This window comes from Lampetra fluviatilis, chromosome 15 (genome assembly GCF_964198595.1).
Source record: "Lampetra fluviatilis chromosome 15, kcLamFluv1.1, whole genome shotgun sequence".
In the NCBI taxonomy this organism is placed as follows: Eukaryota; Metazoa; Chordata; class Hyperoartia; order Petromyzontiformes; family Petromyzontidae; genus Lampetra; species Lampetra fluviatilis.
The window spans coordinates 7,365,027-7,383,912 of record NC_136289.1 but is presented as its reverse complement, the minus strand read 5'-3'; the positions used below and the strand labels follow the sequence as shown (position 1 = coordinate 7,383,912).

The following is an 18,886-nucleotide window of genomic DNA, read 5'->3' as shown; positions in this document are numbered from 1 at the left end:
GGACGGGCGGGCGGGGGTGCATTTTTTGTAAATTGCCGCAATTTCGGGGCGAATCTCCGTAAATGAGCGTGGGGGCGTCCAGGCGCAATCACCGCCGTGGCCGCTCTCTTGATTGCTGTCGCTTCGACGCGTGCAGCGCTCAGCGCATCCGCTCGGAGAAGAAGCGGCGGAAGCAGTTCAACGAACTAATCAGCGAGCTGGGCGCGCTGCTGCCCGATGGCCAGTCCCGAATGGACAAGCCCACGGTGCTGCAGAGGACTCTCCACTTATTTAGCAGCCACCACGGTGAGTGGCCCCGTGTATATATAACAAACAAACTTGGCACGGACGACGGCGTGCATTGTTGCATCGACACCCACGATCCAAACGCCCGTCGCCTCTGTTGCCTATCAGTTGGCGGCTACATCGCAGCTCCAGTTAGCACGGTTGGCTACGGACGGTGCGAAAGACGGTCAACGTAGATACACGCATAGTTGATGACACCAGAGAGAGAGAGACACGACAGATGGTTTTCCCGTTTTGTTCCGATCTTCGGCATCTCTCACGGGAGAGTCTCGTTCATCCGTTCACACTGCCCCACCAACTGATCCAACTCCATCCCTCTTCCCTTCCATTTTCTCCTCGCAAAATCATCTTCACAATTTCTCCAGCATATGCAGCCTTCGCGGAATGTACCCGCTGGGTTTTGGATTGATAAAAAAAACCCCCCCAAGAAAATAGGGGCCCACATACAACATTTTGGATGATCCCAAAACGCTGTTCTGCATCAGAAAGTCTTGATGCCACGTGCATTGACTTCGTGTCAAATTCACGTCCGCGCTTTTCCTGCCGAGCGTGGTGTGACCACGTGGCACACCGGGTGACGTCACTTTCGCGAGCACCACGACGCGTTTCAGTCGCGGTGACCTCGTGCGGACGGCTCTGAAAAATTAGGAGAGAAAAAAATGTTGTTCCTTAAAAATATCCGAAATATGTGTGTGTTCAACTTCTTTCGCGCCGTACGTAGCCGACCGTGCACAATCGGAGGTGCGGGAGGACAGCAAACTAAACACGACGAAGTTTTCATCCAATACTCATTCCTTCCACCTTCTGAGAACGCGTGTCAGTAATTCCTGCGATGTAACCATTCTCTCTGAGCACATGTTCATTTACCCCTCCCCCCCTATCCCACCAGCTTAACGCGTTCCATTCTTCTCTAACGCCACATCTGATGTCAGTTTGTAAATGAGCCTTTGTTCATTTTGCCGACGCACGCAGGTGTGAAGCCAGCGAGTGATGTCATATACACTTATGTGTACAAAAAACAAAGATCCCCCGTATAGCCTTAACAGACTGTTGTGGCAAGTGCTGTTAGCGAGCGCCTACGATGGCCGGCACCGCACACGAAGGGGGTGGGTGGCCAGCACCACGCCCGGCCGCCTTTGTCTCCCCAGTGGTGATGTTTACTACGCACCACACTAGGTACTTATTTGAGACCGAGTCGACCTAGGGGAGGCCCAAGACCGGTTTAGATAATCGTCACTGCGGTGTCGGCCGTGTGCGGGAAATCAAACTCGGGTCGCCGGGTTTTTAGCGCAGCGCGCTAACCGCTACTACACCAGCGCTCCCCACATCGTGATCCACGCACGCTTCTTGATGTGTGCCCGTGTTCTTCCTGACTTTTGTGCAGTCCATTAAATATCACAACAACAACAACAATCATCAGCCATTGTTTATCCACTGCTGGATGAAGAAACTTCCCACACCCCTTGGTGATGAGCCTCTATGATGCCACTATTAATCTCACCTGTGTGCCGTCGCTGATGTCACCGCTTTCGCGTTCCCAGCGGTCATCTTCCTGGGTGTGTTCCTTTCTCCCGTGGCTGCCATTCTGTCACCGGTCTCATCACGTGCACTGCCTAAGCCCACTCACTGTACTTTATTGAAAAGTCAACACGATGTGTTTAATATGCGCGTGTTCCCTGATCCATGTGTCTGTGCGTGTGTGTTTTTAAAAATATCTTTGTGGACAGGGTGTTCCAGATATCTTGTCACCCCACCCCCGCAATTTATTTACCCCGAACAATTTCCCCTTTGCATATTCATTTCTGTTTTAAATAAACCTTACGTTAAAAGAGAAAAAAAAAACATTAAGTTTGAGAGATTTCAATGGGAGTCGCAAGACATCTGGACCATCCTGTACAGGGAGCACGCATCTTTCCCCGCTTGTTTGTACACATGGCAACGCTCGTTCCGTGTTCTTTGTCAACGTTCATATTTCTGCTCCATACTTCATAACCGGCAAGATGCACCGATTGAAAAATAACAAGTCTTGTATTGCAATGTAGGTTAACAGACGTAGCAGAGTTTGCCAATGTAGCCCAGTGGTTGGTTGCATAAAACATATTGTGTAATACCGATGCGTCGGTTTGCGCGGTTGTGTTGCATAGCTCTGTGACGTTTCTGGGCTGTGCCACGTGATGTCTGACGTTTCCCTCCCAGCACTTTCAGCGAAACATCGGGCATTGTGCCCAACAACACGCAGAACAACTCAGAAAAAACGCATCGGACAGCTATCTCCTCCTGCTCGTTTCCCTGTCGGTTTCCCATCATGCGTTGCCTGCAATAGCTGCCCCTTACACGTGTCCCCTCTCCAGAGCTGAACGTGGAACAGGAGACCAACGAGCCACCCCCGCCGTGGAAACCAGCTTTTCTCAGCAACGACAACTTCACGCAGCTCATTCTCGAGGCAAGGGGTCAAATCTAGAATTAAGGGGTCGCGGTTTTCGAAATCGCGTTTCGAAGATCGCAGGATCCGCACAATGGGCAGACGATTGTTTAACAACAACAGTTTAACACGTAGGCTTCTGCGGCCAATATCATCCATAATCAGTGGCGGCTCCTGCAAAATCTCTCAGGGGGGGCAAATGTCTGTATGATTGATAAGGATAAGGTCCACCCATGCAATGGATAAATTAACAGCTTAAGCATGTAAAGGCAAATTCACTTCTTTAATATTAATGAAAAATAAAGTGACTCTTACAATACATCTTGTTTGTTTCTATACTCACTATTATTACAATCCACTCAGTTTCTTTTTATTAAAGATTCCACTAGGTGGCGACAAATAATATTGTTGACTGAAACGTGCTTACGTATGATGACGTAAGCACGTTAGTGCGAGCCCTCCCGGAAGCCATAGAGAATGCATTGCAGCGCCCGCCGTTCGAAAAAAAACATCTTTGAATGTAAGTCTATGGGGCCACTCGGAGCGATTCTCAGCCGGAGTGAAATCGCCCAAAAAGAGGCGGTACTCCACAGAACGTGACATGACGCTGATTGGACTATATCCAGAGGCACAGTAACGGCTCGCGTAACTCCGTGGTTTAATGAGATTGGTGGTGCGTCGCCCAATCGCCCTAATGAAGAAACCGCCACTGTCCATAATACAGGTTTCTTGGGTTAGATCGCGTAAATATCTAACACCAAAAACCTGTATTATGAACAACAACAACAACAACCAGTGGAATGCATCGCGAAAGCATGCCCACTGCGAGTAACCCCCGAGGGTACGAGTGGTATTCACTCGCACACCGAAGCCACCAGTTGGATTTTCACCCGATCTATTGATGCTACTCAATTCGTATCCATACGAAAGACATTTTTTAAATAGTTTAACAAAATAGTTAAGTAAAGGGCAATTTTGGATCGTACATATTTGTGAAACACCCAAACCTGCCTTGCTGCAAGTTGGTCAAGAAATGGGCAGTACAGAAACATATTATTTCTATACTCTTTGGTTCTTTCGGTAAAGTCACGTAGGTATAAAACAACATAAATTAAATCACGACGTTTCGGGCGCAACACAAGCGTCCGTCATCAGGTGGGACAACCACAGCAAGAAACAATTGTTTCAGGTGGGACAACCTACGTGACTTTACCGAAAGAACCAAAGAGTATCGATCCCTGCAGTCACGAAAACTTCAAATCTAGATATTATTTCTAATTATTCTGTGCAGAGCTTTGAGTGTTACGTGTTGGGTTTTTTCTTCTTCTGGGTACTCCAATTTACTTCCAGATGCCAAACAATGGGTTTGAGCCAAACACCCCAAGGCTAAGCTGTCTTGACACTCTGTGGGGTTCAGAGAGATGTGATATGAATGTCTGTGTGTCTGTATATATGTGTACGTGTGTCTGTCTATCTATCTGTACACGTGTTCACGTGGATAATGTTCCTTTATCCGTCCTCCCGCAGGCCATGGACTGCTTCGTAATTGTCGTGATGAGCAGTGGCGAGATCTCGTTCGTGTCCGAGAGCGTCACGTCACTCCTCGGTTACCTGCCGGTGCGTAATGCGCAGCGACCACGCGCACAGCTGCTCTAACATCGCGAACATTGAACGTCACTCTTGCCTGGAACAAACTTAATTGTTTGGCGAGATGTTAACTACCTCGCCTGGTATACCAGAGGTCGTGGGTACGATCCCGACCCTCACTTCCGTACATTTGGAGTTAGCATGTTCTGAAAAAGAGCTATATAACTCAGTGGGCCTTGCCTGGTAAAATATTTTTTTAAAATTTTAGATTTTAATTCCAGAAGAGTAGCAAAGAGTACTAACTATGATGCGACTGTTGTTGTGCCTCCCTCTGCCCCTCGTTCCGCCTTTCCCGTCACCACTCTCCTGCTGTCCACCTTCCCTGCCTCTCCCGCGCTGTCTCCGCCATTGCGCAGAGTGAGCTCCTCAGACAGAACCTATTCGACTTCGTGCCGGAGCACGAACAAGCGGAGCTGCGCTGCCTTTTCCAGGCTGACCTGAGCCACGTGCAGGAGGGACCCCCTGAAGCCCCGCAAGGTGTGTGGTGACCGTGCCGTTCGGCTTAAGAGCACGGTGGTGGCGTGCAGCCCGCGGCGCCGGTGCCAACCGGGCCCCCGTGAACACCGGCGGTCCAATCGACACTCCGCGAGCAATTTGGCGAATTGGTTTGCCGTTGAACGCGCCACCGCCATGACGTCGCGTGTTCATGGAGCGTGACTGTCCACATCGAGTTGGGAGATTCCCGAATATGGTACCGCACTCTTAAGGAGAGAATGGCACGTAATGTGATTTGCATTCGCATTCTTGGCGCGTGTGTGTGTCCGTACATCGGTGGGGGTTGAACTGCCTTAGAAGGGGAGATTTGAAGGTGATGCAGGGCAGGTCTAATTACTTCCTGGCAGTTGCGTTAATTCATTAGAGTTTCACATTAAGAGTCACATTAAGATGAACCTACTGTTCTGTTACACGCTGGGGTTTTTTTCTCTCTATAAGGGTGAACTTGCCAAATCCACGTGCATTATTACACCCATGCCTGCTTCCTTTCTTCTGGTTAAATGCAGTAAATTTTAAAGCAATTTGCCATTCACATTTAAACAAGACAGCAGCTCGCAATGACCCAGTGTTGCAAATTGTCTAGATTTGTTTCCCTTTCTCAAGTTAGCACACGGAACATTTCATCCTGAAGACGGCGTTCTTATTTAATCATGTTCATATGTTATCATCACGATCATCGTCATCATCAAAAGTGTTGTGTGCTAAGATAGTAGATACATGCACATGATGCAGCACTTTGAATGCAAGAGTTGGCGGATCATGAATGATTTGTGAAACTCCCAAGCCTACTCGGCTGTGCGTTGGCTCGGAGATGGCAGTACAGTACAACAAGTGAGTTTGTGAACTCGTCCTTGTTCAACTTTTGAGTGCCCGGAGGATATACACACGAAATACCACCCTGATTGGTCATGAACAGACTTATTGTGCCAATTGCCACATATGCTTAACTGGGTTGGCTCACAGGTATAGGCAGGTCATGCACAATGTCACCGGGACCCCTACGAGGCAGACGCAGCATTAAATGATTCCAGCGTTGGGAAGACCAAGGTAGCCACGCACAGTGATGATCGCCTTCCCGTGTACCGAGCAAGCTTCAATGATCATGGCTAAATCAAAGTGGTTTGTATCGTTCGTAGTGAAGGGTGTCCAGGGTGTAACTTGATACCCTAAACGAGATGTTACATCTCAAAAGATGATATACAGGTTAAAAAATTAACCCGTAAAAACAAAGTTTTTCACTATAAATCCTTTATATGCGTGGCGGCTAGAGTCCTCGCGTCCTCTGGCTTGAGATGGCTGCCACCTATGGGTCAGATGATTGCCTGCCACCATTAAGCAATTGGTAATTAAATAGAATTTATTTTTTCCTAAAAAGTGTTAAATTTTGGAAAAAAATTTTCACGAAAATAAATTGTCACGCACAACGAGTCTGTGTGCAAAATGTCAGCTCGATTGGATCACGGGTAGTTGGTTAAAAAACGACCAAAAGATTTGCACGGTCTTAAGCGCGCAAGCAAGTGGACTTAATATAAAGGATTTAAAAAAAATGTTGAATTAAATAAAATGCATACGGCAATGAAAACCAGTTACAATTCGAATAAGTTACTTCGAATTTACTTAAAAATACACAAATCGCAATGTACTTATATTACTGATGTCGATGATGGCTATATAGCATCCACCCCCAACAGTTTTGAAGCCTCGATGGGGAAAAGTGTTTTGTGGATGCTCGCCAACGGCACTTTGCCCCAAGTCTGTCAGAGGTTTGTTACATGGAGAGAGGGGGGGATGGAGGGGGGGGTCGGTGGGGGATGGAGGGGAGGGGTCGGTGGGGGATGGGGGGGGATGGAGGGGGGGTCGGTGGGGGATGGGGGGGGGCGACCTCTGCCCGTGTCTCGTGCGTGAACGCAGCGGGCGCTCCGAGCGAGCGGCACTTCGAGCTCTGCTGCCACCTGCAGCGCGGAGAGGCGCTCGCGCACTTCGCTGCGGGACCGACGCCGCCTCCGTCGGCACCGCCGGCGGCGACGCGTCTCGTCGAGGAGGAGGCGCCGACTTACGAGCGAGTGAAGCTCAGCGGTTTCCTGCGGCTGCACCTGCACGACGAGCAGGGTAACAACCCCGGAAAAACCGCGTGGCCGCTCTGTCCCCAACCCCTGCACCACCACGTGGAGGTGGTTCAGGGGTAGAGGTCGCAAACGGGTTTTGATTCCTTACCCGTACCCGTATCCGGCCGCACCAGGGTCGCAAATGGGTACCCGTACCCGGTCGGGTACAGGTACCCGTTCCCTACCCGTACCCTACCCTAAATGAGTGACAAACGGTTACTCACCAGTGACTCACGGCCTACCCGTACCCGTACCCGGCCGCACCAGGGTCGCAAACGGCTACCCGTACCCGGCCGGGTACGGGTAGCCGGGTATCGGGTAGGGTACGGGTATCGGGTACCTGGTTGCGACCTCTGTTCAGGGGGCTCGCGGTTCACGGAGGGAGCGAACGCACCGCCGAGGACCCTGGGTTCAGTTCTGGGCAGCCACCTTCCCTGGTTTAAATAAAGATGTTGATCCTTCGGGCGATACTTATTACATGTGCGGACCCTCGGGGCCGATGGAAGGTGCCTTCTCAGGTTTGGTTTCTGTAGTTCTCTCGGGTTAAATACATTCAGAGTTGTAGAAGGGTTACTCGTCCCCGTTTTCCACCGTGGCATACGTGTGCATTGCAATCAGCGGACAAACCTCGGCCTCTCACCAGCAATGGCATTGCTCGTCATGTCGCAGTGTTACCGTCGTGACATCACGGCGAGGTGGGTGGGAGTTGTTTTGTAACTCAGAATTCTGCCCTTGAGAAAGAGACTTTTAGTCTCAATGGGTTCTCAATAGGGTTTAATCATTATTTTGACATATTGGCCTGAAATGTCATGCAGATGATGCATAAACAGTAATTGGCCCTTAGCAAATTATTAGCCCGTAGCCATAAATGTTGCCCGCGTATTAGATGCATTCTGCTGGTCCTGCTACTGCTTTAAGAGAGTGTGGCTTCTCTCAATTAAGCCACGAACAACTGATCATGCTTCGTGACCACCTTGAGTAGCTTACATACTACACGCGACACGGCCTCAAAGTGCACGCACCTAGCCTGGCACAAACACCGCCAAATCGCTTGCGGTGAATATCAGTGCGATTGCCGGCGTTCCGTCTCCGCAGCGGAGGTACCGGCGGAGCCTTCCCTGTCCGAGGAGGCTTCGGCAACAGCGGAGCCAGCGACCACCCCGGGGCTGTCAGGGGAGTCGCCGCGTCCGCCTCCCTGCCTCGTCGCCTCGGTCCACCTCGTGACGTCGCAGTTCATCAAGGTGCGCCATCTGCAGGGCGGCTGGGGCATAGGTCCCTACCAGGGCAGCCGCCAACCGTTGACAACAGTGAACAAAGAAAGTCAGTTTAACACGTAGGGAGGGAGCGCTTTCGCGACCAATATTATCGGTAATCGAAGGTTTTTAAATCCTTTATATTAAGTTCGCTTGCTTGCTTAGGACCCTGCAAATCTTTCGGTCGTTTTTTAACCCACTTCCCGTGATCCAATCGAGCTGACATTTTGCACACAGACTCGTTGTGCGTGACAGTGCATTTTCGTGAAATTTTTTTTCCCAAAATTTGACACTGTTTAGGGAAATTTTTTTAAATATTTAATTATCAATTGTTTAATGCTACCAGACAATCATCTGACCCATAGGTGGCAGCCATCTCAAGCCAGAGGACGAGAGGACTCTAGCCGCCACGCATATAAATAATTTATAGTGAAAAACTTTGTTTTTACGGGTTATACTTGTTTGTTGTTGTTGGGTTGGATCGCGTGAATATAAAAGTGTCGTTAAACCCGCCACCGCAATTATGGCTGTCTCCTGATGGGGGCTGGTTGTTTTTACCGGCAAAACGTCGTACTCGAATTGTAAATGTTGTGGGTTTACTCTCCAACACACCGGTGTGCTGAACTAGTAACTCATTGGCATGTTTTATTACGTGACAAACCTTACTAATTGGCTGTATCGGGTGGTGGCAGGTTTAACGACGCATTTATATTTACGCAATCCTACCCAAAAAGCCTCTATTATGGAGTGAAAATTCTGTAAAATTCGGTGTCATTACCGTCTTGGAAATTATATATTTTTTTCCGTTGGGAAAATTCCGATGAGAAATTAATTGATCGGAAATCGTACGACGAAATTGTTTGTACATTTTTTACTGAAATTCGCTGTAAAAATCCGACACAATCGATGTAAAAAATCAGGTGAAATTAACAAAAAAAATTCGACCAAAATTACCATAGAAATATTAAAATAATAATACGTGCATAAAAATAGGTGTTATTGGCTACTGCAGGTCACCAACCCACAATGACTAGCATGGTGAAGTATCGTCAAACTACCCCCAAGACCCACATAGCATGGTAGAGCATTCACCCTGCAGTGCGATTGACAGAGGGCTACGCATTTATATGCATGCCCATGTATCTATATATATAAAAGGAACATTTGTGATTATGTGTGTCTGTTCAAAATGTTTAGCGTACTTCCCGACATGCAAACACTTCAAATTTGCCATGTGGGTACTTTCCAGACTGTACACCATGCGAAAATTATAAAAATAGACTTTTGTATTTTTTTGGGGGGGTGGGGGCGCAATAATGCATATATTTTGCACGGCAAGTCAGCTGTGACATCACATCTGTGTAGTGGTTAGCGCTATGCTGCGCTACGAACCTGGCGACCCGAGTTCGATTCCTGCTCACAGCCACCACCGGTGACGATTATTTTAACCGGTCCTGGGCCTCCCCTAGGTCGACTCAGCCTCAAACGACTAACTGGTGTCATGTGTGAACATCGCCACTAGGGAGACAAAGGCAGCCGGGCGTGGTGAATCCAAATCCCGGGCGAAGTCGGGTAGTAAAGCTAATATAGAATATATATCAGCCTCCTCATGTTGTTCTCTGTGCCATCTTTCATCCCAAGTCACCCTATAAAGGAGCTAGCTGTGTTGTCTCAGTGAGGTTCTGACTCGGTTTAAATGACACGTTAATCCAGGTTAAATGAAAACCAACTAGTTTCGTGATTACTGTGTTGGCAGTGGTGCACAAGCCACAAAGACTTGACACATTCATCAATAACATTGCCTTAAAATGAAAAAGCAAATATATAATAGGTGAATTTTTTGGTAATGTCCTTATTCATAGACCTATGTGTTATGAATGTGTTGCGCTTTGGTTAATTGATTGAATCATAAGACCCGGTCGACATCCGAGTGATAAGTTGGCACAAACAAAATCGCCCTCGAAATACTTACTCCTCTTCGCTCCCTACGGAGCATAAGGCCGCAACAAGCCCACGCCATGCATCTCGTGCAACTGCTCTGTCCACACCGGGGCGAGTAATTGTGCAGCAAGCATCGTACATTGCGAATTACGTGATTGTAACATCCAATCGCAGGTCGCAAATGTGCACTCGATGAAATGCATCGCTGCAATTTGCTGGGCATATCGATGCCCGAGAGTCGAGTCTGCCTCGACTGTGAGCAATTTGTTGCGGAGATGTCAGTTGCATGCAACCAAGTTGCGCAACTGAATTGCCCAGGTGTGAAACCCGGCTTAAGAGTAGATGTGTAGGAGCGGTTGAGCACTGTTGGCGCTGCCCGGCTCTCACAGGAGCTGTCATCGCTGGAAGAAGCTGGCGCCGAGTTCACATCCAGACACAGCCTGGAGTGGAAGTTCCTCTTCTTGGATCACAGGTAACGGAGGAAGTGCCCAGCTGGTGGAAAACTTCCTAAAGAAAAGCGCCATTGTCACCATCATCGTCATCGCCATCAGAAGCGTTATTGTCATTGCCATCGTCATTTCGACGTGTCTTCTGCCCCATCTCATATAATTGGTTCAAATGTTTCTCCTATTCTGTTCAGATGCAGGTTTCAAGGTTTTATCATCATCATCTTCATCTTAATTTCACCGATTACTTATATCATCATTAGCTGTCATCAATGAAAGCATGGCCTGTAATACCTACAGATTTATTTATTTTTATTCCTGACCGTCGGCCTTCATCCCTTTTTGTGGCGTGTCCTGCACAAGGCTACTGCTTTCATTAACGGTCAGAATGAAGTAATTAGCCTGCGTAGGTTCTCTAATCCACACGTTTCTCTCTCTGCCTCTCAATGTAATTCCAAGCAGGCATTTCCCCACGCTTCTTTTGCACACTTTTCAGGTTGTGTTCCATTTTCTTGGTTAACGACCACAATTTTTTCTGAAATAAATAACTAAATACATACGTGATGTGAACAAACAGTAAGAAGACAAGAATTAACTGCTAACACTGCTGTGTGCCGCCACACCTCAGGGCACCGCCCATCATCGGCTACATGCCCTTCGAGGTCCTGGGAACGTCCGGCTACGACTACTATCACGTGGACGACCTGGAGAGCATCACGCAGTGCCACAGGGACTGTGAGTTGTGCCAGAGCAAGCGAGGGCCTGGCCCGTTCCAACACGACTTTGGCTCACCTAGGAGCCTCCCGAGTAAGACATCGAACGTTGGGGCTAAAGTTAGGCGAACGTTGGTCAGACGTTGGTTTCAACCACATGTCAACGTTGGCCCAGACTTGCATGTTTACTGGATAGTCGCCAACACTGTTGCACGCGTGGGACACGCTGATTCAAGCTGTTTTTATTATGAATGCTTTCCGGCTGAGGTCGAAAATCCTGAATGCAATTAGCGCCGTTTATTGTCTGTTGGTCTGGAACGAGGGGCCCGCAATAAATTTCGTGAAAATGAACCAAATCAGTATAAAGTGTCGCTATAAGGGACCTTCCTTATTCAAAACAGGCCACGTTGATCAAAGGGTTACCGAGAACTTGGCGGAAAAAAAAGAGCACTCAAGGTATTATCCAATGAAGGTGAAGATATCATTAGATATGACATCACGAGACGGCACGTCATGCGTGCGCCTATTATCCCGGTGAAGTGATTACGTGTGACGTCATCTCGCGACGTCACACGTCTTATGTCACGTGAAGTCATCTCTCGTTGCTTTGAGCGCACGATAATTATATACTTATGAGGACAAACGCAGTGTTACGGAATCCATGCTGAAAATTGTTACAGACTCCATGCGCAAGCATGATTTTTCTTCTTTGCTGTATTTGGAATATCAAGAGGAGCAGCCACTCGATGCTATTTTTAACTCTCCATTTCATTACCGCTTGTTTGAGTAGAACAAAAACTTAATTTCTACAGAACAGAGGTCTGGGGCAGCAACACATGCATGTTCGTCAGTTACAGCAAAAACAAGTAGATCACTTTCTATAATATTAAAAATGATGATCATGCAGGTATCGATATAGTGACCATTAAACTCATTAAAATTTTAATACAATAACAATTTGCCTACATATTTAAGCTATAACTGATGTAAGAAGTTCGTGGAATTACTCTTTGATGGAATATAAACATCTTTAGCTGGTGTGTAAAGTTTAGTGACCGTATTTTATGCCTTTGACTTTGAAAAGAGATTTTTCCATTCTAAGCGTTTGAAAGCCCCCCAGCAGATTTTTGCAAAATCAGAAAGTATAACCTCCTGGGAATATCTTCTTAGTTCTTTCGGTAAAGTCACCTGAGGACGGCTGCTTGGGTTGTGGCCGAAACGTCGTGAGAATTGTATTTTATTATGTTTTATTTGTATTATTTTATTATTTCCCTTCTAATTGACTTTACCGAAAGAACCAAGAAGATGAAACCCTGCAGTCACGAAAGCTTTAAATCGAAATTTAACCTCCTGGGAATACTTTGCAGAGACCCATGTTCAATTCTAGAGAGTGCACACGGTCGAACAAGTTGGATTCCAAACGCAAAACTCGTATCCCAAGCAAGCACAGCCTGTGCAGGCAATGGGGCAAATCACTTTGGGTCGTGCCACTGTGTGCGAGGGTGATAAAATCCGCAGAGGCGTGCTAACGACGTGTGCGCCGCGTTTCCCCGTCTGCCAGTGAAGCAGTCTGGGAAGGGAAAGTCCTGCCACTACCGCTTTCTGACCAAAGGGCAGCAGTGGATCTGGCTGCAGACCAAGTACTTCATCTCGTTCCACCAGTGGAACTCCAAGCCAGAGTTTGTGGTCTGCACGCACACCGTACTCAGGTGCCCGTGCCCTCACCAGCATGTCAACTACTGTGTGCATTGGGCAGTGGACAACTAAATCGTTGAGAAGCAAACACACCGCTGATACGTGGGACCCAGGGCTTCATAGCAGCCGGGTCTTTTGGTGGTTCGGAAAATCTTAGTTCGCAATCTGTCACGCCGCGTCCAGTATACCGCACACTATAGCTTTGCCTACATGCCTAATCCAGTCTAGCAGCCACTAGGACAATTTTGAGTGACAAATTAGGCCACGGATATGAACGTATACATTATATAAATACGGGGCAGCAGAGGTGGCCAGGTGGCCAGGCAGACTAGCACCATGTCAGGGGGCTAATAACAGCAGGGAGTCAGCGACACCAAAATCCTGCGTTCGAATCCAGACAGCCACTCGTGATTAAACTGGGGTCTCGACCGCAATGAGATGACAGTCTTAGCCTGGTCATCAAGGATAGCACCAACAATCATATTAAATAAAATTTGTTTTTTTTAAATGCAGCATATTCGAGCTCTGGGAACAAAGAATATAATTTTAATGGACAATGAATGAACGCCATTTACAGGGCATACAGTTTGCCGTTAGAGTTAAAACCATTAAAAGATGTACATTCTAAACGTTATATTTATTTTCCTTATACCATTCTCGTATTACAGCGCAGGATCGCGAGAGATGGTGGTGGCTTGTTGAGGCATCATCCAGCAGTGGATTATGGCTGCTGATGATGAGGATACTAATCACGAATGTCCACATGTTGCAGGCTGATAGACGGCTACATTATCAGCGGTCAGCAGTGCAGCGAAATCCGTTGCTGCCCATTATCGCTATGCTGCCTCGGCTATGTCCTTGCCTTCATGTACACACTTTCATTGTGCCTGTTCTACGTTTTGATTATAATCAAGTCAAGTCAAATTGTTTCTCCGTTTAAATGAGCAACAGGGCGATTGTACTCTTAGGCTTTTTTGGTAAAGTCACGTAGGTAAAAAATACAAATAAAATTAATAGAAGTAATAATATCAATAAAATAATAAATCACAATTTATTATACAAATAAAATTAATAGAAGTAATAATATCAATAAAATAATAAATCACAATTTATTATTTTATTTCTATTATTACTTCTATTAATTTTATTTTTATTTGTTTACCTACGTGACTTTACCGAAAAAACCTAAGAGTATGAATCCTTGCAGTCACGAAAGCTTCAAATCTAGAATTAGGGCGATTGTATACATTCCACAATTACATAGTACGGACCACCAAGTCTGTCCATTGGATGACCACTATGGTTATTAACTTACAAATAGGGCTTGATAATAAGCATACAGCCCTTTGTCCATCCAGTGCTGGATGTTTGACCATACTTCACCGTGCTAGTTAGTGCTGGTTGTGTAATGGATGAGGGGGGGGGGCGGAGAGGGAAGCCCAGGATTGGTGCAGACATCACTGATTTCAGTCGTGGCTATGAATTGAACTCGGCTCTCTAGGACCATAATGCAGTACGCTAAGTTGGGGGTGGGTGGGGAGGAGGTGGAGGCTGAGGGTAGGGGTGGAATTAGATTAAGCTCGGCACAATCCGGGCACAATTTTTATTTTCAGTGACTTATCCCTCAGAATGTTTTGACTGCCCCTCGTGTGGGTTTTTATTCACAAGGCAGAGGCACTCGCACTAATTCAGGGCTTAATTGGCTTGCCCCGGGGGGTTCTGTGAATGCACAATTCAATATCACACAATATCACACTGTGAAGTCTCAGGACAGCTACTCATTCGGCATTTCATTTATGATTTTTGTATGCAGAAAGCATTTATGCGAGTCTAGTGGTACGATGGATTGCCCAGATCTGGAGCACCCCTGGATTTTGAATACTACACTACCATAGAGGAAAACATTACTCACTTTAACTAAACTAAAATTACTGGTCCATAACGGTTCTCCCTTAGAGTGTTTCACCTTTAATCCCCACCGTGAGTGATGAAACAAAACATATGAATGTGAAGGGCTGTGTTTTGACGTGTTCCTCTCACCAGCAGCTATTCTGAAGTGTTGGCCAAGAGGAGGAATGTTCTGGAATTTGGGGAATTCTCAAGCGAGCTGCTCTCACCGGGGGCAGCAGAAGTGGTGAGACTTACCGACGAAACGTTTGACGTTGCGTAAACAATTCGTGGTGATCTGTGAGAGGTGCCTCGACCCATACAATTTCTTAACCCCATAATTCGCACGACGATTTTCAGAACCCTGCGATGTGCAGCTCTAAAGCCGTGGAGACATCGACAAGGGACACGGGTCAGGGGCACTTATCGGCGCAGGCCAGGCCCTTACCTGGACCATCAAAGTCTTCCCTGCAACGAGAGACTAAGTCGACACCCCGGTCCAAGAAGAGAGCTAAGAAATCTTCCATCACCGGCGGTCGCAGGGACTCGTCCGCTGAGACTCCATCCACCATTCGTGGATCGCAGTCGCAGCAGGAGACGGCACAACCGGTGACGGCCCAACAGGTTGCAGCACAGCAGGCGGTACAGGGATGGACAGCGAAAGAGCAGCCCCCAGGCATGGACAGCACCGTCTCGTGCGCCATGGCCTCCCGCTTCCACTGTGGCGGTGATGCCGGTGCACTCAGGACAGCGGGTGTCGGCCTTGAGCCGTCATCGCAAGCTCAGAGCATTGCCGTGAGCCAACCCGCGGGCATGAGTCTTTCCCTGAACCAGTTAATGGGCCAACAACCGGCAAGCCAACCGGCGAGCCAGGCGGTCGTTCAGAACGTCGGCCAGCCGATCGGCCAGACCGTGTGTCAGCAGCACATCGGCCCGCCCTGGCAACAGCAGCTCGTCGTGGGCCCCAACGTCGGCCTGCCGGGCAGGCAGCCTCTTGGCCAGAGCTCGAGCCAGGTGCACTGTAACCCTCTGAGCCAGCCGCCAGCTCAGCACCTGCTCACAAGGCAGCCCCTGGGAGCTTCGCTCGCTGTGAGCCAGACGCCAACGCTGCAGGAGCTGCTTCTCCCCAGCACCGGCGCTTTGACCGCTGCGGGCGGGAGCACAGCGACCTCATCCTGGATGCTCGACCTGGCCTGTAGGTGACGTCTGGACAGACCTGTGAGGTCATATGTTTCTAACATTTAATTGCGAATAATTCCAGACCACGCCCTTGTACTTTGTCAAGAAACCACGCCACAATTCAATTACCGTATTACACAGAATTTTACATGAAAAAAGCTAACATTTCAGGCAGTGCTCCTACTCAGAAGAAGGGCAATTGCCCAAAAATGTACCCTCGAATAAATGTATCCATTATAAGACAGTGTTGATGAATGTGGTGAGTTTTTTGTGCCTTTGCCAAAACAGTCCCCCAATGCATTACAGCTGTTCAGTCACACTTTAAACGAGCATTAGATATTAACATACACCGACACCTTTACCATGCATTCACACCTTATCCTAACCCTGTCTCATACCTTAACCACACATGCATGCATGCTTAGCTCAATCTAACCACGTATTTATTACAACTGACACATTCACACCTGGAGCTGTGAATGTATCGATTACGTTGGCTATGAATTAAAACCGTAAACAAAATTACCTTTTCATAACCATGCATGCCTTCATACATTTCGATTTAAAGCTTTCGTGACTGCAGGGATTCATCTTCTTGGTTCTTTCGGTAAAGTCACGTAGAATGGAAATAATAAAATAATAAAAATAAAACATAATAAAATAATTCTCACGACGTTTCGGCCACAACCCAAGCAGCCGTCCTCAGGTGAGGACCAGGTCTGCCACAACGCTGCTTGCGTTGTGGCCGAAACGTGAGAATTATTTTATAATGTTTTATTTTTATTATTTTATTATTTCCATTCTACGTGACTTTACCGAAAGAACCAAGAAGATGCCTCCATACAGTTCGCCCGATCATATCAAAAGCTACCCATATATTGATCAATTAGCTCGACTACTCACATACGTTAACTCCGCATCCATAGCTGACGGTAACCGCGCCGCATGCATTCACCCGTCAACATTCAAACTCTGCCCACGTGTCTCTGGCTTCGCTGCAGCGCTGCAGGCGGCGGAGAGCCTGGACACCTGCGTGGGCACAAGCGACGCGTCGCACGCATCACACGGGGTGGCACAGCAGGTAAGCGTGCCCGCGTGTGAACGTGTGATGTTGTGTTAACGTGTAAAAACATGGCAGTGTGTGTGTGAAAGTGCTATATATAGGTGCTCGTTAACAGCACTTGTCCCTACAGTCTGTTGAGGCTATACGGGGGATCTTTATCTTTATATGTTTGTATATGTGGGAAGTGGTCGTGGAGCGGTTAATATATGCTGGTCTACGAACCCGACGACCCGGGGTTGATTCCTGCTCATGGCCAACACCAGTGACGATTATCTGAACCAATCCTGGGCATTCCCTAGGTCGGCTGGCCACCCACCCCCTCGTGTGCCTTGCCAGGCTTCATAGGTGCTCGTTAATAGCAATTGCCCCAACAGTCTGTTAAGGCAATACGAGAGACCTTTGTTTTTTGTGTGTATATACATATCTCGGCATGCGTTTATTTATTAATTATTGGACATATGAACAGGTGTGAATGTGTGGACATGTGTGTTTCGGTGCAGTAAGAATCCACGAGGTTTCAAACTGACGTGGGTTAGTGCTTGACTCCTCTTCACAGCCCTGAGCCAGTGATGGAATTTCCATATTACTATGACGGGGCCAGTCTCTTCATATGACGATCGTTCTAGACTTTACAAAAATTGTTCAATATTTTATCGACCATGTAAAGGTCAAGATCAAGGGCTGATTTGAGCGCAAACCCGGATTTAATCACTCAACTGTCTGATTGAACTGTTAGCTGCAGTGTCCACCTGGCTAAATAATGTTTGTGTGAACCTGCATTCTTGTATTGATGTACGAACCCATGCTGCGGTACGGATGCCTCATTGCGGTTTTGTTAAAACGAATGCAAGAACGTGCATGCACTTGTGCAGCCACTTTGCCAATCCACTGCTGTATGAGAGCCTCCCGGCACTGTACAGGCCAAGGGAGTTATTTGACCATACTTCACCACGCTGGTCAGTGTGTTTTGGTGCAGGTGGCTTGAGCACAGATGTGAGAGCACAGAAAAAAATGTGCAAAGCATATGACACATTATATGGTTGCATTTATATTAATTAATTTTAAGAATGTTTGAATTGGTACAAAAATAAATAAGTCGTTTGGATTGAGGTGTAATAATGGGGATTGAGAAGAGTGAACACAACAGGGACCTGTTAGCGTTCATTTCGAATAGTGAAGCGGTGTTTTTTAAAAATATTTTTCTCTAAAAGCATGAAGTGTAATTGATTTAGATACCGGGGCGAAAGACGTGACACGTGAGAGGTTAAGCTCTCTGTTGTGTCATGTTTTTTTTGGCTCATTAAATCGTGCAAAATGCACACATTGGCAGACGATACTAATGGATACATTTACGAGAGCCTCTTCTGAATGCACTGGCATGGGCTACACGTGATGGATGTGCCAGACCAAACAAGGTTAAACTTGTTCGTGAAGTAAAAACACAGCCCTGTGCAAACCTATGGACAGAATGTGACTATATTAATCAGATGAGCATTTGTTTAGGTAAACGAAACTATTTTAAACCAGAATCTTTTTTTTATTTGATCAGGTAAGGCCCATTGAGCTATACAGCGCTTTTTCAGAAGAGACCTGGCCACAAATAATAGCGCATCCAAGTGGGTTATCACGTGGAAATGTATGGCGGCGCAAATGCTCTAAACGCGTGGTCTCTAAATGTGGAGGGAAAAACCGGAGGTCCTGGAGAAAAATCCACGCGACCACGGGGGAGAACATGCAAACTTCAAATATACAATC

At 47.3% G+C, this 18,886-nt stretch overlaps 1 protein-coding gene across 2 annotated transcripts in view; it reads left to right on the top strand.

The window, feature by feature from the left end:
- Positions 1–17,190, top strand: part of LOC144936139 (uncharacterized) — a 55,137-nt gene extending 37,947 nt beyond the window's left edge. For both annotated transcript variants that reach the window (XM_078863034.1, XM_078863035.1), the window contains exons 4-15: positions 137–285; positions 2,637–2,728; positions 4,235–4,324; positions 4,711–4,831; positions 6,761–6,958; positions 8,050–8,195; positions 10,538–10,620; positions 11,223–11,329; positions 12,869–13,016; positions 15,049–15,136; positions 15,250–16,084; positions 17,070–17,190. In XM_078863034.1, coding sequence (XP_078719160.1) covers positions 137–285; positions 2,637–2,728; positions 4,235–4,324; positions 4,711–4,831; positions 6,761–6,958; positions 8,050–8,195; positions 10,538–10,620; positions 11,223–11,329; positions 12,869–13,016; positions 15,049–15,136; positions 15,250–16,084; positions 17,070–17,188 — 2,176 coding nt within the window. In that variant the 3' untranslated portion in view covers positions 17,189–17,190. The remainder of the gene's footprint in view (positions 1–136; positions 286–2,636; positions 2,729–4,234; positions 4,325–4,710; positions 4,832–6,760; positions 6,959–8,049; positions 8,196–10,537; positions 10,621–11,222; positions 11,330–12,868; positions 13,017–15,048; positions 15,137–15,249; positions 16,085–17,069) is intronic.
- The last annotated feature ends 1,696 nt before the right edge of the window (positions 17,191–18,886 follow it).